Source organism: Prionailurus bengalensis, chromosome A3 (assembly GCF_016509475.1).
Source record: "Prionailurus bengalensis isolate Pbe53 chromosome A3, Fcat_Pben_1.1_paternal_pri, whole genome shotgun sequence".
Classification (NCBI taxonomy): Eukaryota; Metazoa; Chordata; class Mammalia; order Carnivora; family Felidae; genus Prionailurus; species Prionailurus bengalensis.
The window spans coordinates 18,129,579-18,156,131 of NC_057354.1; the positions used below are offsets into that span (position 1 = coordinate 18,129,579).

Below are 26,553 nucleotides of genomic sequence, written 5' to 3' on the forward strand. Positions count from 1 at the left end.
ATGCTTGCAGCTCAACCAATCCCTCTATGTCTGTCTTACACCCTTCCTCATACAATCTCAGTGTTTCCCTCTATTCAAACTCCTCTCCAAAGCCACCCCAATGTCACTCTTTTTTATGTTTGGAAGAATATCAAAACTACACAATTCACTGGTCTTTGTTATTTCTACTTCAAGTAACTGACCAAATATGTTCTTTGAAGTTCTTTTGAATATTCTGTTCACATTAACATGCATAGCCATATACAGATCTTCTTGCTGATAATATTAAAGAACTTCACAATAATATTAATCTTCCTAACAAGTGACCTCAAAGTTTCCTCTTACTTTTATAGACTTCATTCTCATCTGATAAGTAATACACTCCCTAGAAATCCATTTCTTCCCAGCCAGTTTTTCTATTACACTTTGTCATGAGTTTACAAATTTGTTTAAATACATATCTCAGTGTCTATTTATGGGGTATTTTTCTGTAAGTCAAAGTTCAGGTAGTCCATTAACCTTGAAACATCATTGTCTCTGAAAGTACAAATAAATGGTGGGTATGGAATAATTAAGCATTAGATATTGCAGGAAAGGACTTGTGTCTGCAGGAGCTAAAGAAAGCATTTTGAAAGTCCAGAATTGTATCCCTTCTCCTTTGTGCTTCAACAGTATGTTTCCAGGATCCCGCATACACCCCCTTACTTCCTAGTTTGATCACTAAATACACAGGACCCCAAGCACCCTGTTGTTGCTGTAGGTATGTTGCTTCTGGCAACGCCCAGTGATCTGCATTTTTATTTCTGTTGAATTCGGTTTATAAAACCTACGTGGTAGAATACTGGTATCAGCACATTAGCTGTCTTGTTCTCCCACAGATCTTCTTGAAATTGTGACCAAAAAAAAATGATTTTAAAAGTTTTTTTTAAAATAGCAAAATCCTTTTTTCAGAAACAGTCATACCCAGAAGTCTGTTTTATGAAACAGATATAAAACTATATTGCTCTGATTAGAGAAAAGGTGAGGGAAAACCCATGGGCTTTCCAGGCCATGCTCGCACATGCACACACACGTACATGCACAAAACTCGTCACGGATCCAATCCTCTGACCCACAGCAAACTCTGAACAGAGGTCTCCCTTCCTAACTCTGGCTCAGTGTGGATACCAAGGCCAGAGACTAAGAATTCACTCGTTCCCTCCCCTCTAGACCCCATAGGCGAAACTTTCCACTGTATGTTTTACAAAAAAATGAACATAATGACCCCAACCACTAGTCATTTGAACAGGAAAATACTGGTGGCTTTTAATTAACAGGACATGGGTCACAAGAGCAAGGCTATCACATGAATGACACTTTAACATTGAGCAGTGTATGGAATGCACAGCCATTGTGGCAGCCCTGTGGGCCCCTGGAACATAGGAGCATCAGGAAAGATGAGGCTCCAGCTGGTGGGGCTCTTCCAGGCTTAGGGTTTCACAGAGAGGCATTTCTTTTCATTATTGCTATAGTCACCCAGGGTCCAATAACCAGCTCTCAGCTTAGAGACAAGAGAGCAACTCAAAGGCTAGTGTTCTCTTGCATGAAGGATCCTTATGCCGGAACTGCTGCTGCCTTTTGGCTGTGGTAGTGGCCACAGGAATATGTGATACAGTTGTATGAAACTAAACACATGAGCACACCCCCACACGAATACACACACACGTGTACACACACACACACACACACACACACAAAAGTGCACACACACACACACACACAAAAGGTTTATTCTAAACCTGGTAGAATCTGAATGCAATCAGTGGAATGTGTCTGTGTCATTTTCCTGATTGTGATGTTGTGCTGTGGTTACGCAAGATGCTAACATTGGGGAAAACCACGTGAAGGGTATGAGGGACCTCTCTGCATTATTTCTCATGGCTGCACGTGAATCTATAATCCTCTCAAAATAAAACTTCTTGTTTAAAAAGAGCTGGTGCTCTGGTGATGGGCTGAGGTAGAACTTCTGGTTCTGGTCACATCCATCACCGTCTTCAGATGTCCTTCATGGTTTTCCCAGGCATCTACTCACTCGCCAATAATCGAGCATGTGATAATAGCATCCTGCCAATTTCTAACAATTGTGAAGTGGCTTATTTGTGTCTTTTTTTCTTCATCATTTTTGGCAGAAGTTTGTCAGATTTATTGGTGTTTTCAGAGGAAACAGCCAGCTTTTGCTTTTCTTCAGCATCTCTGTTTATCTTTAACTTCTATTGTGCTCCATTAACATCTGTTCTTATATTTATTTACTTATTTTCTACTTCAAATGACTATATTTTTCATCTCTTGAAGTTAAGTTTGTACTTCTCAAATTGACTCATCCTTTTTCCATGATGTGCTGCATTATTTCCGTGGTTCATAATCCACCCCCCCCCTCATTTTCTCTTTAATCAATCTGCATGTATTTATTTTATGGCCCCTTTGATTGTTTTATTATTTTCAATTCTTGGGAGGCACATTTCTCTGTGTACCACGTCTGCCGACTCTCCCTCACAGGAATAAGCTTCTTCACACGGCTTGTCTTTCTTTATGTTTTGTTTTCCACTATGAATTTATCATTAGTGGAAGTAGTTTTTGTTCTGGGGGAATTCACGTGTCTTGGATTATGAAAATACCTCCATAGGGTGGTTTCCCATTTGCCTGTCAGGACAGAGGGTTTTGTATGTTGCTTTCTATGTTTGCAGTTCATCACACAAGTAGCTATGGACCCCAGACCCACGTGTGGTAGAAGTCCAGGGTTTCTTTTGTTCTGTTTTTGCTTCTATTTGAAAGCTATCCACCCTTGTTTTTATTCTACTAATTGATACCTTCAGCTCACAAACACTCACACACACACACGCGCACACACACACACTTAGATATGCACACCCATGCTTGAAATTAGATCCTTGAACTAAGATCAAGATTGAAATAATATAGATTGACTATCCATTTATGAAGGATGAAGGAGTTGATACGCTTTTATTTCTGGTGATGCATCAGTCACCCACATCTTTTTGTTGGTAAAATTTCAGATTTTAGCCAAGAATTGTTATTTTAGATATTTTTACATACATTTTCTTTTCTCTTTTATTCATGTTTGTTTTGATTTTTATTCTCCTATCTATGTTTAACTAACTTTGGTGTTGAACAAATCAATTCTTTTATAACATGATTTCCTCCAGCGTCCTGGGGTTTTTACTTTTTATTTTTTCCCTTATTTCCCTACCTCCCCAAGCCTCTGGAAAAGAATCCGAGCCAGTATAATTTCTGAGTCTTTGTATAGCAGGTAATATCTTCCTGGAACCTCACGAGTGAAAAAACAACTTACATCATTGTATAATTTTTGGGGTCACAGCCTTCTTCCCTCAAAAACTTTCTTCCATCACTTTCTGGCATTTAAATTTGGGCAAGGGAAAATAGATTTAGCGTTGTTGCTCTTCCTTTATAGATAACCATTTATTCCAGCCTACATGTTTATCTAAGTGCTTTTTCATCAATAGTATTTAATAGTATTTAAGCAGTTATATCTGGAGACTTATTCTATCTTTAAGTTGTACACAGAGAAGGGCACCTGGGTGGCTCAGTTGGTTAAGCGTCTGACTCTTGGTTTTAGCTCAGGTCATGATCTCACAGTTCATGGGATTGAGCCACACATTGGGCTTTGTCCTGACAGTTTGGAACCTGCTTGGGATTCTCATTCTCATTCTCTCTGTCTCTCCCTCTGTCTCTCCCTCTGTCTCTGTCTCTCCCTCTCCCTCTACTTCTCCCTCTCCCTCTGCCCCTTCCCTGCTCTCTCTCTTTCTCAAAATAAATAAATAAACATTTTAAAAATATTTTAAACATAGGGGAAGGGAAAGAAAAATAAGATAAAATCAGAGAGGAAAGCAACCTATAAGAGACTCTTAAATACAGAGGACAAACTGAGGATTGCTAGAGGGGAGGCAGGTGGGGGATGGGCTAAATGGGTGACAGGCATTAAGGAGGGCACTTGTTGCGATGAGCACTGGATGTATATGTAAGTGATGACTCACTGGGTTCTACTCCTGAAACCAACACTACACTGGATGTTAACTGACTGGAATTTAAATAAAAAAAAAAAAAAGAACACACATACAAAAAAGAACACACAAAAAATATTTTTATTATTATTTTTTTAATATATGAAATTTATTGTCAAATTGGTTTCCATAAAACACCCAGTGCTCATCCCAAAAGGTGCCCTCCTCAACACCCATCACCCACCCTCCCCTCCCTCCCACCCCCCATCAACCCTCAGTTTGTTCTCAGTTTTTAACAGTCTCTTATGCTTTGGCTCTCTCCCACTCTAACCTCTTTTTTTTTTTCTTCCCCTCCCCCATGGGTTTCTGTTAAGTTTCTCAGGATCCACATAAGAGTGAAAACATATGGTATCTCTCTTTCTCTGTATGGCTTATTTCACTTAGCATCACACTCTCCAGTTCCATCCACGTTGCTACAAAGGGCCATATTTCATTCTTTCTCATTGCCATGTAGTACTCCATTGTGTTTATAAACCACAATTTCTTTATCCATTCATCAGTTGATGGACATTTAGGCTCTTTCCATAATTTGGCTATTGTTGAGAGTGCTGCTATAAACATTGGGGTACAAGTGCCCCTATGCATCAGTACTCCTGTATCCCTTGGGTAAATTCCTAGTAGTGCTATTGCTGGGTCATAGGGTAGGTCTATTTTTAATTTTTTGAGGAACCTCCACACTGTTTTCCAGGGTGGCTGCACAAATTTGCATTCCCACCAACAGTGCAAGAGGGTTCCCGTTTCTCCACATCCTCTCCAGCATCTATAGTCTCCTGATTTGTTCATTTTGGCCACTCTGACTGGCGTGAGGTGATACCTGAGTGTGGTTTTGATTTGTATTTCCCTGATAAGGAGCGACGCTGAACATCTTTTCATGTGCCTGTTGGCCATCCAGATGTCTTCTTTAGAGAAGTGTCTATTCATGTTTTCTGCCCATTTCTTCACTGGGTTATTTGTTTTTCGGGTGTGGAGTTTGGTGAGCTCTTTATAGATTTTGTCCAATATGTCATTTGCGAATATCTTTTCCCATTCCGTTGGTTGCCTTTTAGTTTTGTTGGTTGTTTCCTTTGCTGTGCAGAAGCTTTTTATCTTCATAAGGTCCCAGTAATTCATTTTTGCTTTTAGTTCCCTTGCCTTTGGGGATGTGTCGAGTAAGAGATTGCTATGGCTGAGGTCAGAGAGGTCTTTTCCTGCTTTCTCCTCTAGGGTTTTGATGGTTTCCTGTCTCACATTCAGGTCCTTTATCCATTTTGAGTTTATTTTTGTGAATGGTGTGAGAAAGTGGTCTAGTTTCAGCCTTCTGCATGTTGCTGTCCAGTTCTCCCCCAGCACCATTTGTTAAAGAGACTGTCTTTTTTCCATTGGATGTTCTTTCCTGCTTTGTCAAAGATGAGTTGGCCATACGTTTGTGGGTCTAGTTCTGGGGTTTCTATTCTATTCCATTGGTCTATGTGTCTGTTTTTGTGCCAATACCATGCTGTCTTGATGATTATAGCTTTGTAGTAGAGGCTAAAGTCTGGGATTGTGATGCCTCCTGCTTTGGTCTTCTTCTTCAAAATTCCTTTGGCTATTCGGGGCCTTTTGTGGTTCCATATGAATTTTAGGATTGCTTGTTCTAGTTTCGAGAAGAATGCTGGTGCAATTTTGATTGGGATTGCATTGAATGTGTAGATAGCTTTGGGTAGTATTGACATTTTGACAATATTTATTCTTCCAATCCATGAGCAGGGAATGTCTTTCCATTTCTTTATATCTTCTTCAATTACCTTCATAAGCTTTCTATAGTTTTCAGCATACAGATCTTTTACATCTTTGGTTGGGTTTATTCCTAGGTGTTTTATGCTTCTTGGTGCAATTGTGAATGGGATCAGTTTCTTTATTTGTCTTTCTGTTGCTTCATTGTTAGTGTATAGAATGCAACTGATTTCTGTACATTGATTTTGTATCCTGCAACTTTGCTGAATTCCTGTATCAGTTCTAGCAGACTTTTGGTGGAGTCTATAGGATTTTCCATGTATATTATCATGTCATCCGCAAAAAGTGAAAGCTTGACTTCATCTTTGCCAATTTTGATGCCTTTGATTTCCTTTTGTTGTCTGATTGCTGATGCTAGAACTTCCAGTACTATGTTAAACAACAGCGGTGAGAGTGGGCATCCCTGTCGTGTTCCTGATCTCAGGGAAAAAGCTCTCAGTTTTTCCCCGTTGAGGATGATGTTAGCTGTGGGCTTTTCATAAATGGATTTTATGATCTTTAAGTATGTTCCTTCTATCCCGACTTTCTCAAGGGTTTTTATTAAGAAAGGGTGCTGGATTTTGTCAAAGGCCTTTTCTGCATCGATTGACAGGATCATATGGTTCTTCTCTTTTTTTTGTTAATGTGATGTATCACATTGATTGATTTGCAAATGTTGAACCAGCCCTGCATCCCAGGAATGAATCCCACTTGGTCATGGTGAATAATTCTTTTTATATGCCGTTGAATTCGATTTGCTAGTATCTTATTGAGAATTTTTGCATCCATATTCATCAGGGATATTGGCCTGTAGTTCTCTTTTTTTACTGGGTCTCTGTCTGGTTTAGGAATCAAAGTAATACTGGCTTCATAGAATGAGTCTGGAAGTTTTCCTTCCCTTTCTATTTCTTGGAATAGCTTGAGAAGGATAGGTATTATCTCTGCTTTAAACGTCTGGTAGAACTCCCCTGGGAAGCCATCTGGTCCTGGACTCTTATTTGTTGGGAGATTTTTGATAACCGATTCAATTTCTTCGCTGGTTATGGGTCTGTTCAAGCTTTCTATTTCCTCCTGATTGAGTTTTGGAAGAGTGTGGGTGTTTAGGAATTTGTCCATTTCTTCCAGGTTGCCCAATTTGTTGGCATATAATTTTTTATAGTATTCCCTGATAATTGTTTGTATCTCTGAGGGATTGGTTGTAATAATTCCATTTTCATTCATGATTTTATCTATTTGGGTCATCTCCCTTTTCTTTTTGAGAAGCCTGGCTAGAGGTTTGTCAATTTTGTTTATTTTTTCAAAAAACCAACTCTTGGTTTCGTTGATTAGCTCTACAGTTTTTTTAGATTCTATATTGTTTATTTCTGCTCTGATCTTTATTATTTCTCTTCTTCTGCTGGGTTTAGGCTGCCTTTGCTGTTCTGCTTCTATTTCCTTTAGGTGTGCTGTTAGATTTTGTATTTGGGATTTTTCTTGTTTCTTGAGATAGGCCTGGATTGCAATGTATTTTCCTCTCAGGACTGCTTTCGCTGCATCCCAAAGCATTTGGATTGTTGTATTTTCATTTTTGTTTGTTTCTATATATTTTTAATTTCTTCTCTAATTGCCTGGTTGACCCACTCATTCTTTAGTAGGGTGTTCTTTAACCTCCATGCTTTTGGAGGTTTTCCAGACTTTTTCCTGTGGTTGATTTCAGGCTTCGTAGCATTGTGGTCTGAAAGTATGCATGGTATAATTTCAATTCTTGTATACTTATGAAGGGCTGTTTTGTAACCCAGTATATGATCTATCTTGGAGAATGTTCCATGTGCACTCGAGACACATACAAAAAAGAACACACAAAAAATATTTTTTAAAAAAAGTTGTACATGGAGAACTTTTTGCTTTTGAAGGTTGCAGTTTTTATTCTGCCAAAGAGCTGTTTTTACAGATATCCTTTATTATTGCATCTGCGTCATTTATTCTCTTCTTTAGTAACACCACTATGTCTTTTCTGTGTCTGTTTTCTGTTCTCTGAAAATGTCTTTCTGGTGTCTGAGCACATGAACTCATGAGCACACATGAGCAGGTAGGGACAGAGGACCTAGAGTCCCTTGCAGGTTAGTTGTCCTCAAGTTTCTGCCTGTTGCTTATTCTCATTCCAGGCTCCAGTGTCCACGTTAATACCACTGTTGTGTTTGGGTTTCCTTACAATCTCCCCTTTCCTCACCCAGCGAAGTTTTTTCCATTTGTTATTTTTTTTAATGTTTATTCATTTCTGAGAGACAGAGCACAAGCAAGAGTGGGGCAGAGAAAGAGAGAGACAGAGAGACAGAATCCAAAGCAGGCTCCATGCTCTGAGCTGTCAGCACAGAGCCTGACGCAGGGCTCCAACTCACAAACCATGAGATCATGACCTGAGCAGAAGTCAGACACTTAACTGACTGAGCCACCCAGGCATCCCTTGCCATTTGCTTCTTGACCCACAATTTGAAAAAAATATTCTCAGTAATCTTTCACTTCCTTTATTCTTCTGTGTTTTCTTGAATTTTGTTCCCAAGAAAATACACGCAATCTAGAATTCGTTTCCATTTCCCGTTGTTTAGGTTAACGTGCCAGTAACAGGAGAAAAAAAGAAATCAAACTGGCTTAAACAGTATATTAACATGTCAGCTCACAGAACTGGAAGTCCAGAGTTTAGGGCAGTTCCCAGGGTTGGTTGAAGTATCATTAAGGACCCAAATTCTGGTAAGCTCTTCACTTTACCAGCTCATGTTGGCATTGCCTTCTTCTTGGTTCTCCTCATGGGTGCAGGATTGCTTTAGCAGCTCCAAGCATCAAACCCACAAATGGTGTAATGCCCGATAGGAGAGAGAGGCCCCCGGAACAGCCTTCTTAGAGGTAGAGAAATCTTTCCCAGAAACCCCCTCCTATCTCACTAAAAACTTTTGAAAAATTGGCAAAGAAGATAAGAGCTCCTGATTGGCTTAAGGAAATCCCAATTTGACCCTATATCTAGGAATAGGGTCATCTACCTGAGTCACGAGGAAAATGTGTGGGCACCTAAACTAATTTGAGGGCTCTGCCAGAAAGGATAAAGGTAGGGGATGATGGTTGGGTAAAAAGTCAACACTGGCTGCTTTTTTACTTTTGAAAATTATATTTTTCTCTGCCTTCAGAGTATCATTTTCCTTATTTTTAATATGGTAGAATTTTCTAAGACCATGTTGTTTCATTTCTGTTTACTTACTATAAAAAAGGAGGAGAAAATTTCTCCAGGACTGGTGTTTGCTGTAAACAGAGCAGGAAGATTCTCACTGTTGTCCTTACTGCCCAACTGGCGGGAACCCTTTTCTTGTGGCTTAAGCAGAAGGAGGAAGGGATGTTGACAGCCCCCATCCCTCTGCAGAGTGTCTGATACCATCCCTCCATCTGATCTGAGTGCTATGGAGGGAAGAATTTATGTTCTGCCCACAAAGAGGAGGATTGATCTCTTTATCAGAGGGAGTAAGTCAATCCAGAAGTCACCTTCCCCATGACTACTCCGGTCCCCCCCCTTTTTTTTTTTCCTAATACTGAATCTGCTTCCTAGGGTATAAAGGTCTTTGTCTACATTCTTTGGCCTTTGCCATGTTAGAAACCCCAGTGAAAGCAGTTGAGGGGGAGAAAGGGCTTGGAAATACCCAGCCTCCCATATTTGGTCGCTTAATCTTTGATTATCAGAGCCCAGAGAAGGAAATAAGAAGGTGAAGCATTTTTTTTTTCCTATCCTTCAGGCTAGTGTTACTTGAAGTAACAAAGAATCTCAGTGTCAGTTGCCAGTTATACAATGTCCATTTCGGCTCTGTAAAGTGTGGCGCAGCAGGGTGGCATTGTACTTACTACCAGTGTTACAAGTTCAAACCTACGCCATTTGGCCAGACTTCAGAAGGAGAAGGAGAAGAAAACATAGACAATATTTGTGGCCTTGAATTAGAGATTTCTTGCACAAGACAAAATAACCAACCATAAAGGAAGATAATTGATAAATTCAACCTGATCAAAATTAAAACTTATGCTTTTCAAAAGATACTATTAAGAAAATAAAAGGGTAAGCCTCAGACTGGGAGTAAGTATTTCCAAAACATACATATGATAAAAGGCTTATATCCAGATTACAGGTCAATAATAAGATAACCCTCTAAAAAAATGGGCCGAATATTTGAACAGACACCTCACCCAGAGAAGGAAAACAAATGTCACATAGGTACATAAAAATATACAAATTAAAATTACAGTGAGATCCTACTGTACAACCACTAGAATGCCTAAAATTAATAAAACTTACCTAAAATTAATAGAACCGTGAAACAAGAGCTGGTGAGGATGTGTAGCAATGGGAGCAAACTAGCTATAAGCAAGAACATGGAAGAACCTCAAAAGCATCGTGCTAAGTGAAAACATAGGAGCACCTGGGTGGCTCACTGGGTTGGGCATCCAACTTCCGCTCAGGTCATGATCTCACAGTTCATGAGTTCGAGCCCCACGTTGGGCTCTGTGCTAACAGCTCAGAGCCTGGAGCCTGTCTTTGGATTCTGTGTCTCCCTCTCTCTCTCTCTGCTCCTCCCTTGCTAGTGTTCTCTCTCTCTCTCTCTCTCTCTCTCTCTCTCTCTCTCTCTCTCTCTCTGTCTCTCTCTCTCTCTCTCTCGCTCTCTCTCTCTCTGTCTCTCTGTCTCTCTCAAAAGTAAATAAACATTTTTTTAAAAGCCCAGCCACAAAACACTGTATGCAGTATGATTGCATATATATGACATTCCAGAGAAAGCAACTACTGCAACAGAAAGCAGAGTAATGGTTGCCATATGCCAGGGCCAGGAAGTATTGGGTACTGAATGCAAAGAAAAAGAGAGAGAGAAGGTTATTTCACCTGCCGTTGCATTGAAAGGCAGTATATCCTGAGTAGATATGAGATGGGGGGGGGGGGGGGGTGTGAATCTACTGTGTCTCAAGAAGTGCAAGTCAGTACACTTATACTAGTTGAAGTCCAGAATTTGGAAATATGGAACACAATTTTCTTACAACATGGCTCCCGAACTCAAGCCAACTACTTCATCTATGCTTCACCAAAGAAATTGCAATCCTTTTCAACCCAAGAGGGAAAATTGCCCTATGTTGAATCAGGTGAAAGGTGATTTTATACAATTTCAGAGATTTTTTTAAAAACTGTGACAAAATGAAGTCTCCATCTTCATACACATATGCAGTGTGATACTGACATAATTAATGGGTATTCCTCCCAAATTCTGATGCTAGGTTAGTTCACCGACTTACATTTTAATGCTATTATAAGTTTATTTTCTTGAGGCTTTACTGATATTTGGTAGCAATGGTGGGGATCAGGCAGCACCTGCTAGCAGCCAGGGGTCACCTCGAGACGTCTTCCAATGGATCCCATTTAAGGTTACAACGACCTTCTTCCATGATGATAATGGTCATCGCCATCTCTGATGCCAATTACAAATAAAGATCTTAGTAATCTGTCTGAAGTCCCATAGCTAGAAAGTTGTGAGGTTCGTATTTGAAGCCAGATTTTGTCTTCAGGTTCTGTACTCTGACCCTGACACCTGCTGTTGCCACAGCACCCCCGCTGTGTTTGTTCTAATCACGTCTCCACTCTGAGCAGGTGAGCCCGCCTCATCCCCACCTCAAACCTTCTCTCCGGTCCCAGACTCTCCCCTCTCAGCAAGCAGTCTCCAGATATTTACCCATCCCCTCTTTGTGCTCTCCTGCCCTAAAGGGTACACAGATTGAGAGGAATTATTTTAGATGAAATAAGAAATAGAAACTATAGGAATTTGGTTGGCTAGTTAAGAAATTGTGTCTTGACTCTGTGGAGGCTTTTGCTCAGAAGAATGACTTGATCAAAGCTGTGTAAAAAGAACTGTGAAGGCAGAAAGACCCCTGGGGAACCTGATGGAATAGTCTTGTCATGGGGACTCAAACTAGGACAGTAACAGCAGGAATAGAGTAAAATATTTAGATGGCCATGGAGTGTGTCCTGAAGGAAAGAAGAGAGAAGCCCTAAAAGACTCCCCAGATGCTCTCGCCAGTCTGTGATTCTCATGTGCCAAACAGCACATCTTGTACAACATCAGAACAGCAATGGTTTCTTCCCTGTTCACCCGAAACCAGGCACTTGCAGGCATTATTTCATTGAATCCTCACAACACCTGTCTTTCCTGTATTATAGATGAAGATACTGAGCTCTGAAACTGTAGTCGCTTGGCCAACATCATCGAGCCCATAACTGGGTGATGAAAAATACGAACCCCATTCTCTCTGATTCTGGGACCCAGACTCACAGCATTTCTCAGGGTCCTGCTCTTCTCTGGGACACGGTCAGGCCATTTCTTAAAAAGTTATATAAACATTGTAGTGAGCATTAAAAGTAAATGGGCATGTTGCATCCATGGGCTAGAGCTGTCTTACACTAGATCAGTTGTCTCTGAAGTTCACTATAACTCTAAATCAGCTCTCTTTAGAACTTGACTTGGCTCTGGGTAAGTCTGTGTACACCTGCATTGCCCAGTAATCACCTATGCTGTTGAGCCCTGGAAACATGGCTAGTCTGAAGTGAGATAAGACTACACTGAAGCGGGGCATCTGGGTGGCTCCGTCACTTAAGTGTCCAACTTTGGCTCAGGTCATGATCTCGTGGTTCATGAATTTGAGCCCCACATCAGGCTGTGTGCTGACAGCTTAGAGCCTGGAGCCTGCTTTGGATTCTGTGCCTCCTTCTCTCTCTGCTTCTTCCCCACTCTCACTCTGTGTCTCTCTCAAAAATAAATAAACATTGAAAGAAATTTTAAGCTTACACTGAAGCAAGTGAAAAATTTTGTACATTGGATTTCAAAGCCCTAGTACAAATAAAGAGTGTAAAATATATCATTAATGATTTTATACTGACTGTTGAAATATTATTTTGTGAATTGAGTCAAATAAAATTTATTTTTTAAAATAATTTGACTTAATTCACTTTGCCGTATTTAATGTTGCTACAAGAAAATTTTAAATTACTTATGTGGCTTGCATTACATTTCCTTGGACCTCTTTGCCCTATTATGTAACTCAAGTATTCTCCATTTCTGTTCTTCTTTTTCTCTAGATCTGTGCTGCCCAATATAGTAGCCACAAGCCACCATGTGGATAGTTAAACTGAAATTAATTAAAATTAAACAGAACTTAAACTTCAGTTCCTTGGTCATATTAGCCGCATTTCACATGCTCACGAGCCACACGTGGTTAGTGACTGCCATATTGCACAGCACAGATATAGACCATTTCCATCATCATGGGAGGTTCTATCAGACAGAGCCGATATAGGCTGTACATACTTATAGCAAAAAACCACAGAGGTGGGGTGTGAATGCCTGTAGCTTGAAAAACATTTCTGGAGTGCCCAGCTCCACAGCACATCCCCCTCCCATCTCCCAGGCACCTGTCCCTTCCCACCTTTGTTAGACTTGTTTATACACACCTTATCTCTTTTTCTTTCTTGCAAGGGCCGTGGCATGCTTATCTCCTTCTGAACACACTTTCCTCCACCCTCCTGTATGTATGTGGTATCTAACACCAAGCTTTATACAATATAGGTACTCAGTAAATATTTGTTAACCAGTCGGAGTGGCAGTTCCTACCAAGTAATTGGAAATATGTGTCTGGAGCTACAGGGAGATCTATAACGGGGATAAAAAAATAGAAAAGTCAAGGCCAGAAGGAAGGAGAACCAGTAGAGGGACAGAGGAAATAGAGGGACTGTGGTGACCCAGGATCTCCTATGCATTACCCAAAAGCCCCTGACAGGCAACCACAGAAGTTGTTGCAGGGGAACTCCCAGGCTTAGGCAACAGCTATAGAAAAAGTGCAAAAGAAATCCAAAATATTATCATGTGATAAATAAACATGCAAAACCCATTAAGGAGAATTCAAAATTGCATGAAAACCAAGGGTCTGGTGAGGAGAAAAATGAGCAGCGTTCTCTCCCAGGGCCAGCTGGTTTGAGTTACATTTTATGAGCAGCATGTGAATTCCAGTGCCCTTGTTGAATTAGCCGCGGAATCGCACGTTAGTTTTAAGGCTCCCACTCGAATAGGAACATCATAACGCTTTTTAATTGGGGCTGATAAAAACGTAGCATTACTTGTAGGTTCCTGAGAGAAGTGAGTTGTGAAATTGGGTTTTCATTAAACCTAATGATGGAAAATTAAGTATAGTGCGTCTGGTGAAATGGGCTGTGATAAAAGGCATCACTTCTGCATTATCGGAGGTTAATAAGGAAATAGGTGAGGTAAGATACATTGGAGAAGGGAGTCCAACTAGTTGAATTAATAAACCTTGAAAGCCCCTTGGTTCTGAGCCTTTACAGCATCATTAGCACCAGCGTTGACATTATTACGAATGTTACAGCAATACAAAGTTGTTAAATTTCAAATGCATTTACTTTCCATTCCAGTGTTGGTTTTGCTGACACCAAGTTTACAATCTGTCTAGCACTGTGTTTAGGGAAAATATCCATATTGGTTTGGGGAACATTTGGCATCTCACAAAATTTGCCAGGTGCCCATTCCTAAGAAGCCTGTCTCTGCCAGGCAGTCAGTCCGTCTTTCAGGCAGTCCGTGCCCCAGGTCCTTTGAAAGACCATGGATCTCTGAAGACACCTGTCCCCATGTGTGATGGCAGTTTAGGTGGGAGACACTCACAGGGCTCCAGGCACTGACTCTGGCCCATGCTTTCCTGGGCATCATGAAGTGCAGCATCCAGAGAAGTAAACAGAAATGCCCCTTCTCCATTCCCAACCCCACCATAGGGTCACAGGAGTGATACTCGCTGGAAGGGTGCCCCCTATCTGTGACAGCTGGGGCACCGGCAAGAACTAGTGTGTCCTTAAAGAAAGGAATTCTTCTTAAAACCCTTCAACAGCTTCCCTCTGGCTGGGAGATTCTCACATGTTCACAGCCTTCTTGACCTGCCTCACACCATCTCTGAGAGCTTTGCCCCCATCACGTGCCCACCCATCTCCTCCGCTCCTTCTCGGCCTCCTTCTCTTCCCTCAGTGTGGTTCCCTTCTTCGGCTTCTGTTCTTGTGCTTCAGGTGGTTCTTCTTGTCTGTCTGCCATACTGGACTGTCAAGTCTGGAGGGTGCGGTCTGTGTTGTGTGCATTGCCAGTGCCTACCACAGTCCCTGGCACATTGACAGTGAATTCTCAGTAAATTGGCCTCCTGAACACAAGGGTGTGCTGGAGAGTGAAAGCAGCCCCCACATTTGCAAAGCTCTCCATTTAATCAATGTCGTTGAAGATGTACTACATGTTACCTACAGTCCCAGGAGGGAAAGGAAGCAGGATTTTTCTTCTGTGCAGTCCAGGAATCTGTGCTAACATCTCACGTAGGCCCTTCTTCCTTGTACATAAGCCTTTGCGCTCTAGGTCTTTTTGTTGGCAATCCTTCCTTACTAGGAACAGTTTAGCTCTTGCTGTCACATAGGAGATTCCACTTCCACATACAGAAGCAATGTCTGAGGGATTATTATGACATGAGCGACAAACAAGCTAACAGGGAACACAGATTTTGAAAAGACAAGTTGCAGAAAGTCAGGAATATACACTGAAGCCTCCCTGGGAGTGACTGTGGCATAGGCTTAATGGGGTCTGTGTGGGTACCTTAATGTGCCTGAAAACACCAGGATCATCATCTGTGGCAGTTCTGATCTCATACATGCCACAACTGGAGGCTCTGGGGCATAGACAGTCCATGACTTTGGGAGGAGGTTGAGGAAACCAAGCATAGATGGTTGTGAACTGGCCCTGAAAGATCAACAATGTATGCCTGGCAGGGAGTCCATAGGGCAAGCATGTGGCTGTCCTGGCCAGAGGGGAACAGAGGAATTCAAATTTCCCCTCGGCATGCATCAATTTCCAGTTGGTGGGGGGGGGGGCAGGCGGTGAGCCAGCAGAGGGCAGTTAGCATGACTCAGTGGGTATAGAGATTATTATCAAGGAGAGTACAGATCTTATATCAAGGAGAGATTTGATAAAGGAGATGGGGCATAGGACCCAGGCCTGGGAGAAGTAGCTGGCAGGACTGAAGGAAGAGGTTCAGCGACACTCCTGGATCAAGAGTGTGAACTGGTGGGGAAACTAGATAGTAGACAGAAGCCAAGCACGTTGCAGAGCCCAGAGCTGGAGAGAGCAGCTGAGGGGGTCAGGGTCCAAGACTGGCTTCAGTTCCTCCCAAGGATGTAGGCAGATGGAGCAGGAGCAGACACATGGCTCTGGTCTCCAGAGACCTGGGCTCTCCTCACTTGCAAGCAGGCACCAGAGATGATTTCCAGGCATCCTAGTTCCTAAACTGCTGTCTGGCTTCTCACTGGCTCTGAGATCGGCCCTAATTGGCCAAGACCACCCTCTCAAGCCTGGAGGAAGGACTGAGACAGGCAGAGGATGGCAGCCAACCTGGAACTTGGTCACTGCTCCATCGATAAGCACCCTTGAAATAGAAACAAACCCAGGGTTATTGTGTTCATTGGTTCGTTTGTTGTTTTAATTTTTAAATCTGCCTCCACAGCCATGCGAGGGAAGCAGTGTCCTCAGCTTCCTGATCACTTGAGTCCTGAGTTAGTTCCCCTGCCCTGGGGGGTGGTGGAGAGGACAGAGGACAAAACTCTCATAGGTGATATGTGCTTTGCCCCCTTCTCTTTAAAGCAGATGGCAGCCGTGGGGAGCTGTCCCAGCCCACCCTCACGATCCAGACTCACCCCTACCGGGCCTGCGACCCTGTGGAGATGAGCTATCCCCGGGACCAGTTCCAGCCTGCCATCCGGGTGGCGGACCTGCTGCAGCACATCACCCAGATGAAGAGAGGCCAGGGCTATGGGTTCAAGGAGGAATATGAGGTAAGAGACCACCCTGTGGAGAAACTTCCTGATGGGCACAAAGGCTTCATGGGTGCTGAATCCTTGCGACTCAAAGGATGGTTCCCAGGCCAGCAACAACAGCATCGCTTGGGAGTGTGTTGGAAAGGCACCATCCCAGTCCCCACTCAGACCTACTGAATCAGTTTGGATTCCTGCCTTCCTTCAATAGGAAGATGGAAAGGATCAAGTCCCATATCCCACCTGTTGTGAAAAAAAAAAAAGCCAGCCAGTCTCCCCTGCCAGTGATTTCCCGGAGACTTGCTTGCTCGTAGTCCCCTCTGGGCCCATTACCTTGCTTCTGCCGTGTTCTCAACACCCACCCCCTGAGTCGCTTTCACCTCTGGTATCTGCTTCTCTCTCTTTGTACCTTCTCCTCACCCTGGCTTTGGACATCCCTTCTCTCCCTCCCCAAGGCAACTCCAGTGCAGAGGACTTGTGAGTAGTGGCTGTTACTGAGGTTTGGGGAATAACAGAAGGATTGCAGCAAAGTACAGGAAGTGCCTGAATAAAAGTCCTTCTGAGGTTCCGGCCTCCTGATAGGTCTCTGTCCACTCTGTCCCCAAAGTTCTTTGTAGTATCCTCAAATTTTTCCTTTTTTTTTTCAATTTTTCCCAGCATCCAGGAAAAGAATTCCCACGCTCTCCCCACACTCATTTGTTTATGCAAAACAGTTTAGCTTTCTCCGTCTCCCTCCTTTTGCTTCAGACCTTGCCCCTCAGGCCTCACCTTTTACAAAGAAGAAAATAAAATAGAAGGAAAAATTCATTAAGATGTTTTCCTGAACTAAAGAGCACCACCTCACTCCCCAGGAAGAATTTTGCAAGCCTCCTTGTGCAGCCAGCTTTGAAAACAACATTTCTTTCTTTACTTTTCCTTTCCTCTCTCTCTCTTTCTCCCCCTCTCCTCCTTCCTTCCCAAAATATCTTTCGAGCGTCTACTGTGTGCCAGGCTCTGAGTTATGTGTACTAGTTTTTGTAGGTTTTTTTTTTTCACATGCACCATGTTCCCCAAATATGCTAGGGTCGGTAACACTGTATGCAGTGCAAACGCATTGACTAAGACTCTACATATTTGGAATTCTTGATAGTGCAGACTAAGTTTATCTCTCAGACTATATTCTGAGAAAGAGCTTACAAAGCAGTATTTCAGAAGCTATGTGAGCTCATGAAATTGTGCTAAACTTGGGGGGAGGGGCGGGCTGCTGAGTCCAGACAGCCAGATTCCAGTACAATAAACTGTGTGATATTAACATATCATTTTGCTACCTGAGTTTTAAATTCTTTATTAGTTGAATGGAGAGTTTGGATAAGGTGATGTCTAAAGACCTCTCTGGTCCTAAAATTTTACGAGAGTATAAAACACGGTGGCAAGGGGCATGTTTGACACATTTATGAGAACAAAAACGTTTATGTCCATGGATGTGAGTAATTACCAGCTCAGGAGAACTTGCGCTTAATTTCAAATATGATCCCAGTAAAATAGCATTTTTTCATATCCTCAATCCACAAATTTGGGGAGGAAATCGGGGTAATATTTGGAGGAAATGGTCTCATCACTGCTCATCCCTGGGCCTTACTTCCTAGGGGGTTTGTTGAATGGTCCCAGTCCCTGAAAGTGTGGAGGCGTACATGGGTATGTGCTTATACACACCTGTGTACATATCTTTGGTGAGTGAATGACAGGAGACAGTGTGCTGTTGGTAAATGCATATTCAATGTCATGATGCTTTATAAGTCATTAGTCATACTATTTCATTTAAGGTTCCAATAGCATGAAGGGAGACTGGGGACTTATCAGAAAGGGGAAGAAATAGTCAAAGACTGAGAAACACTGTTCTAAGAAACTGAGGTCTAAAATTTGAAAACAAAAAAACAAATACATTTGACTACTTTAGTGCATTTCCTTCCAGGGTAATATCTTTTTGGAAAGTACATCCCTGTGTGGTATGATTTGGATTGATTTTTTTAAATTTATTTTTCTGCCTTTTTACATTTCCCCAACTTTCTGGAGTGGAAATGATGTGTTTTTATAATATAACAATACATTTTGCTCCATCATTTAGACCCCAAACAGAAATATCACTTAGTGGACTAGTCCTGCCTTCACTTCGTTCAAATTATATTAACCAGTTAACTTGAATGTTTAGCTTCCAGTTAACACATTTTCTGATTAGCAGGAGGTTAAGTGGGAAGCAGCCTTATTTAGTGGGAATCTTCCCACAATCTGCCAGTCCCCTTTCCTAGACATTAGATGGATATGGCTTTGATCATCAAAGCACCCATGATGTCTGGAATCTACATAGTGGGCCTACGAGCCACAGGTTTGCTTGAAGACCATGCCCTGTTGTAATCACAAGGATCCTGAGCCTCCACTCCTACTCTTAAACCAACATGTTTTGTGCTCTTTCTTGCCTATGACTCCTGCTCAGCTTTTTTCATACAAATGGGTGGGTTTGACAAGTTGACATATAAGGGACCTCTAAGCTATAGCAAACTGTGTCTTCTAAAATTCAGTTCAGCTGTACAGTCACATAAATTTGTTCAATAAATATTCACTGAGTATTTACCATTCCCAAGGAGCGTTCTACATATTTGGATACAGAATTGAACAAATTGGACAAAGATTCATTCCCTCATGAAACTTGTGTTCTAGCAAGAGAAACAAGAAATCAATTACAGACTTAAAAACAAGTTATTTTATTAAAAGCCTTGGAGAAGACATTTACTGCTCTTCAATCTAGACCTGAGCTAATGTTGGAACAGATGAAGTGTGTGTGCCTTTGACACTTCAGTAATATTCTCTAGTTTTTCAACAAGAGGACAGAGAAATGTCTTACAAATGCATATTTATGTGAAAGGCTAGTTTCACCTTTCTTGATGCCTCACAAATAAGGGGAAATGGCTTGTGAATAGTGTAACTATAAAACAAAAATAATTATAATTGAGAATTCAGACAAAAAAGACAAGTCATTTCACAACAATTCACTTAATATGTTAGTAAATAATATGTTCAACAGTGAAACATACTATTTGCTGTGCTACACACTATCCCAAATCTTAATTACGTGAAACAACCAATTTACTGTGCTCATTGATTCTGTGGGTCAGAAATTTGGACATAGCACAACAGAGTCTGCCTCTGCTCCTTGATGTGTGGAAACCTTGACGTGGAAGCCTCTAAAGCTGGGGCTGTAATCATCAGAAAGTGTCTTCGCTTTCATATCTAGTGATTGCTGCAGGCTGTCCCCTGGGGTCTCAGCTAGGATTGTCATCTGGAACACCTACACACGGCCTCTTCAGGTGGCCTGGACTTCCTCACAGCACAGGAGCCTGACGATGCTGGACTTCATACATAGTAGCTCATAGGTCCAAAGGTGAGCCTCTTAGCTAACAGTAGAAAGTACATCATCCTTTGTGACCTAGACTCGGGCATCACACAGCATCGCTACTACCTCATTGTATTGGTTATAAGCAAGTAATAACTGCCTATATTCTAGGGAAGGGGAATTAAACTCCCTCTCTTGATAGATGGAGGGGCAATTGCAAGATTCTACAAGAGAATGCAGAACAGGAAATACTGGACAATACAATCCTTGGATGATACACACTGCCACAAGTACCATGGAAAAAGAAAGGATAGAGCAAGGAAGGGAGATAGTATATTCCAGGGACGTAGAGTAAACAGGGTTCCAGTATTAAATAGGGTAGAAAGGTAGTCTTTAATTAAAAGAAAAGTTTTGAGCAGATACATGGTGGAAGAAATCTAGAGGCAGAAAGGTCCAGATCAAGGGAGTACGAGGAGGTCAAAGGTGGTATGAGTAGAGTGAACAAGGAGTAAAAGTAATAAAAGATGACATTGGAGAAATAAAGGGGGAATCTGACCATGTAGTGCCTCATAAGCCATTTTAAGGACTTTGGCTTTTACTCTGAATGAAATGGAAAGCCACTGCAGAGGTTTGAGAAAACAAATAACTATTTCACATTACTTTGAAATGTTCATTCCAGCTACTGTGTTGAGAAGAGACATAAGTAGGCAAGGGTCAAAGCAGGGAGACCAGTTAAGAAGCCATGGCAGTAACCCAGGCAAGAGGCAATGGTGACACCACCAGGGTGTGGCAGTGGAGGTGGTGAGAAATGGTTGGATTCTGAACATAGCTTCCAGACAGAACCAACAGGGTTTCCTAATGCATTAGCATGGTGTGTGAAAGAGAGAGAGAGGATTCAAGGGTGACTCCGGGGCTATTACTTGAACCACTGGGAGGATGGAGTTGCCACTACCAGATATAGGGAAGCTACAGGGAGAACAGACTCAGGGCCAATGGAACAATCAGGAGTTCAATTTTGAACTGAGTTTGAGATGTCCATTAGACATGTTAGTGAAGATGGAAAGTAGGTAATTGGACATACGAGTCTGGAATTTGGGAAAGAAGCCTGAGCTAAGGAGAAAACTTTGGGAGTTACTGTCATATAGATGATATTAAAGCCACAAGCCCTTGCTTCGAGGTCACGAAGCAAGTGAGCATTGATTGACAGAGATGATAACCAAGGATGAGCCTTGCGGAATGTCAATTCAAAGATGTTTGAGGACTCTCCATAGGCCAGATGTTGTACTAGGCTCTAGGAACTGAGAGGAGACAGAGCCCTTGCCTTCTGGGAGAACTTAGAGCCTATTCTTAGACACAGACATATGAACTGATCACTTCAGTATCTTGAGAAAAAGTCACAATAGAGTACTGTGGGAACCCTTGTGGGTGGTGTGCATGAAACCTAGCCTGGGGATGGATGGCTGTTGGCTTTCTGGAACACATAAAGCCTAAACCAAAGCTTGAGAAATACGAATCACCAAATTTGAAAGCAGGGAAGGCTGTTCTGGGCAGAGGGACTAGAAGAGTCTGTGGCATGGAGGTATGCATAGCAGGTTGAATTATGAGAACCAGAAGCAGTTTGGTACAAAAACTATGTTTGGCATACAAAGCATGGAGGGAGATAGGGCTGGAACTATCAGTAGGAGTGGGCTGTGGTGGTGAAGCAAGGGGATATTTTTCAGGCTAAGTAAGGAGTTTGGATTCTATTCTAGAGGTCATGCAGAGCCGTGGAACGGAGTAGCATTTTTTAAAGTTGAATTCACATTCTAGATGTAACTGTCTGGCATTGATCAGAGCAGGGAAACCAGAGGCAGGTAGGCGGCTGGGACAGTAATTGAAGGAAAAGATGGAATTGCTCAAACCAGGAGACTGGGCCCAGAGCCCAGATAAGCCCACACATGTTCTCTCCTGTAGAGACATAGAATCAGTTCGTGCTCTTTGGCATGTAAACGTGAGTCTCTCAATATGTATTTTAAGTTCAATGACTTGAAGTCATATATGAGTTGTTCTGAGTTAATAGTCAAAATGCCTGGATTCAAGTCCTATATCTTTAATTAAGTATCTGGGTGACCTTGGGCAGGTCATTCTCCTGCTCTGGGCCTCCATTTCCATATTTATGCAATAAAGGAAAAAAGGGGTTGGTCAGAGTGATCCAAACAATGCTTATGTCCTGCATATTTTGTGAGCCTAAGGAGGAACTGATTGTCCCGGACTGATAGTCCAGCTAGACCCCTTTCTGGGGCTGCCACCCCCATAGTTACATGTCAAGTCCCAGCAACCGTGGTTGACCAGGGGCCCTGGGTTCCTAGGAACTCAAGGAGACCTAAGGCTAATTAACCTCACTTGCCATACAAATAGGAAGTTTGGAGGTTTTCAGTCTTGGCCACACATTAGAATTACCTAAGGAAGTTTTAAAAATGCCAATGCCTAGGCTGTCCTTCAGACTAATTAGAATTCCTAGAGGTGGGATCCAGAGATCTATATTTTCTAAGCTCTCCGGATAACTATAATTACTTCCAAGGTTGAGGGATGCTGGCCTAAGGAGACTCCTTGGAGTCCCCAGAGCATGCTCTGCCTGTGCCCCCAGACCTATCACCTCACTACTCTCCTTGCTGCTAGTCACATCTGATGCCATGGGGCATGTGATAGCCACTCACAGAGGTGATAGAGCACAGCCATGTTGAAACTAAGGGGCTTCTGCTCATGATCTTGGACTGCAGAGTCTTCTTCCCTCTTTCCTGTCCTGTTTTCCCAGCCCAGATTCTCCTACCCTCCCCAGCTACAAAACAAAAGTCTTAGCACACTAACAAATGCTAAGGATGTTGGCTGGAGAGAAGAGTTGCCTAAAGCCCAGACATCATCGCGGTCAGAAGAGCAGCAGGCTCAAGGAAGATGAGGAACAACAGGAAGGGGTGACTTTGTCATGGGGAGAAGGGAAGCCTATTAATCCCAGTTCAATCCAGCCAGTCTGTCATCGCAATGAATGATGAGCCCAGTAGGGTGACCAGAAGGTATCTGGTTATTATAGCCCCATGAAGACTATTTAAGGCAACAAGGAACAGCTGTGAGGAATAGGATACAGCCTAATGAAGAGCAAACATTTGTTCATTCTCCGGCTCTGGACAGACACACTGCGTGCATGGCGTCTGTTGGGTGAAGCCAGTGTTGTCATGTGTCTGCTAGTCGTCTGTGGGTGACACTGGCAGGCAGCCTTCGGATGGGGCATAACCATAAAGATGGATGCTTCAGGATGCCCCAGTGCCCTCTTGTCTGCTCGGAGTCACCTGAACAGAGGCAGAATAGACCTTCACAACTTTTCTCTCCTTGGTTGATGAGGTTAGTCACAGAGCATCCCACTGCAGGTGATTCCTGAGAGATCTGGTCTACCCCCTCAATAGTTTACGAGTGAGAAGAGAGATTCTGGGGAGGGGCCTGGGGAGTTAGCAGATGCCCCAGGGCATGAAAGGGAAAACCATGGCTGTTCTCCAACTGTGGGAACTCATAATGACCAAAATAGGAAGACTTGGATTCCACCTGCTCATATCACTCCACTCCTCATGGGTTAAATCGAGGAGAAAACGGGCCATTTCCGGAGGGTGGCCCAAAGATATCAGTAACCCACGTGGGTTCAGACTTGAAAGATTTTCTAGCAGGAATAAAACTCATGTAGGAGAGACTATTAATGCAGTGTTTTCCTTTGAGCTTATTTTTTATTTTTCTACTTAGAATTCTGTTTGGAACCCAAAAAACAGTATTTTCTGTGTTTGGTATGAGAGCCCTCCCCAACCAAGCAAGCAATTTTCAGATGGTACCAGAGAAAAATTCCCTTGACTAAGAGTCAAGACTTGGTTTTCAGTCTGTTTCTGACATGCTGGGTGGTCTTGGACAAGATTGCTCCCTCCCTGGGTCCCCACTTATCTCCTGTGAGATATTTGGCTGTGTGGAGTGGACTCCTGAAGCTTCCACTTCATTTGGCCAGAAACACTTACTGAGTACCTACTGTGTACCTTACCTTACACTGTTTGGAGACCTAGAGATCATTAGAAAGCTCAGCAAAGGAAATAAGAAACTCTACGTTAAAGGAAGATCGTGGTCTTAGTACACCATGTACTTCTATAACAAACTCTAGTTAAAATGCTTTGTAGCACGTGGGGAAGGGCAGTCCAGGATGAGTGTGTGGGAGGGTGATAGTATTGTTTATTTTTGCTTTTTGTCAGTTATTACTGTCAAGATCAATCAGAATCTTGACAAAAGATGAGACACTGCATTGAAGAAGAGTAGAAGAAGGCTGGGTAGAGGAAAAGGATGGGTGGCAGAGGGAATCTTGTGCTCAGGGTCTTGGAAAAAAATCATTGACGTGTTTCAAACCACTTCTTAGAAGGGAAACATAGTTGTTTGCCCATGAAAAAAGAGAAATAAAAATGAAGCCAGGTGGGGAATTCACACCCTTTGCCTTGTTTTCCTGGACAGAATTAACAAGGCAGTAGTTTAACAGCCCTCCCTCAACTCTGGCTGACTCTGTTTCAGGGAGAGCTGTTGGCCCAGAGACAGCCACGCAGAAGCTCGTGCATGAAGACAGAGACAGTATGTGGAGGGGTCCAACAGTCTGTAGCCTAGAATGGGATGCAGGAATCCCCCAGATCATGGTCTCAGAGCTGGGAGGAAAAGAGGGGCCCTAGTGTGAGCTTCTTTGTTAGACTATCGGCCTCATGAAGGCATGGACCGGGTCTTACTCATCTCTCTTCTCTGAAGCATCTGCAAAATAGTATATAAATACTAACTATTAACTTAATGGAATTACAGAGTGCTGGCAGAAATCTTTGTAATTAAGAATAGTTCCATCCGGGGCAGGGGGCAGGGGATGGGAAGCAGTATTGCTTAAAGAAAGATACCAATGTAGAAAGACTCGCACATCTCTCGCTGTCTCTATAGGTACACTGAGTATCTGCCTTAAAATCTAAGTTGACTCTTCCCCAGGAACGTGTTGTTTCTGTTTACCTTACTGCCGAAGACAGTGGCTCTCAAACTGTGATGGGTGTCAGAATCACCTGGAGAGTTAGTAACATTAGGACACAATGATAGGACATAGGTCCCATCATTGACACGGGACAGGACCCAGCCCTCTGCATTTAACCAAATTCTGTAAGGAGATTTGAATCACTACCAGTTTGAGAAACACTGCCCTGAAATTTGTTTTTAAAAGAGACCTTGTAGCTTTTCAGGGGACTTTTTAAATGGTGCTTTGTGACTCTGCACACGGACACACGTGTACTCAGCAATTCCACCTTGATCAAAGCTCCTGTCACAGACAAATACCCCATCTTGCTGCCATCTGATTTTCTACTCAGCTTCCCCAGCAGAACTCATAAATTACCGTCTATTTAGTGACATGGTCGCAATAATATTTGCTCTCCTGATGCCACTCTGAGTAGATATCATCAGTCATCCTCTCCTGCCTTCTCTATCCACATTTATAATCCCTAAAGGCATGTGGTTTTCAGCCCAGAAAGAAGCATTCATTGCGAGCTTAGCCTCTGCCAGGGCCACCACTAATTCATGCAGCTCCTTAGAGTGAAATAGCGAAAGGTTCACCTGTCTCAAGATGCCTGTTCATAATATATCCAGAAATTTACATGCCTACCAGATGTATCATGCTTCCTTAGATGTGACGCTCTTGCTTTGTGCACAACCAGTACAGCCATCCACGGCAGCCCTTGCCATCTACCAGCTAACCTTGGACTTCAGTAAGTGTGGGTGTTTACCGAATTCATGGACCTCAGTTGAGATGAGACCTTGGGCTTCCTGAACAGCTCATACAACTCTTTCTCACTTCCTGAATACTCGCTCTTACCTGTGTCTAGGGTGAACGATTTGTCCTGGTTTGTCCAGGATGGTCCAAGGTGTTTTTTTAATTTTTTTAAGTTTATTTATTTATTTTGAGAGAGAAAGAGAGAGAACACAAGTGGGGTAGAGAGAGAGGGAGAGAAAATCCCAAGCAGGCTCCACACTGACAACCCAGAGCCTAACATGGAGCTCGAACTCACGAACCATGAGATCACGACCTCAGCCGAGATCAAGAATCAGATGCTTAACTGAATGAGCCACCCAGGTGCCCAGGATGGTCCCAGTTTTAAAACAAAAGTCATACATCTTGGGGAGCCCTGTGGTCCAAGGCAAACCAGGATGGATGTTGTAAGGAGCCCCCATGTTTGGTCTTGTGACAGTAAACTGGATGTTTCCGATCAAAGGGAGGCAGGGAGTAAATTCCAGAAGTCAGCCACAGGCACTCAAGAGCACATTCTTGGGCAAGACTGGGATGGAAGAGTCTCCCACACCTACTGTGTGCCAGGCATGGTGTTAGGAGCCCACCAGCTATTTTGGGTAGTTTCTAATCATCACAGAACTCCATGGGGTGTATTTGTTTTTCATTTTTTTAATTTGCATGCTATAAAATCCATTTTGTGGGGAAG

At 42.6% G+C, this 26,553-nt stretch overlaps 1 protein-coding gene across 14 annotated transcripts in view; it reads left to right on the forward strand.

The window, feature by feature from the left end:
* Positions 1-26,553, forward strand: part of PTPRT (protein tyrosine phosphatase receptor type T) — a 1,072,026-nt gene that overhangs the window by 953,995 nt on the left and 91,478 nt on the right. For 10 of the 14 annotated variants that reach the window (XM_043602349.1, XM_043602354.1, XM_043602351.1 and 7 more), the window contains one exon: positions 16,508-16,698. In XM_043602349.1, the coding sequence (XP_043458284.1) occupies positions 16,508-16,698 (191 nt within the window). The remainder of the gene's footprint in view (positions 1-16,507; positions 16,699-26,553) is intronic. The other 4 variants (XM_043602350.1, XM_043602359.1, XM_043602356.1 and 1 more) reach the window with 1 other exon arrangement.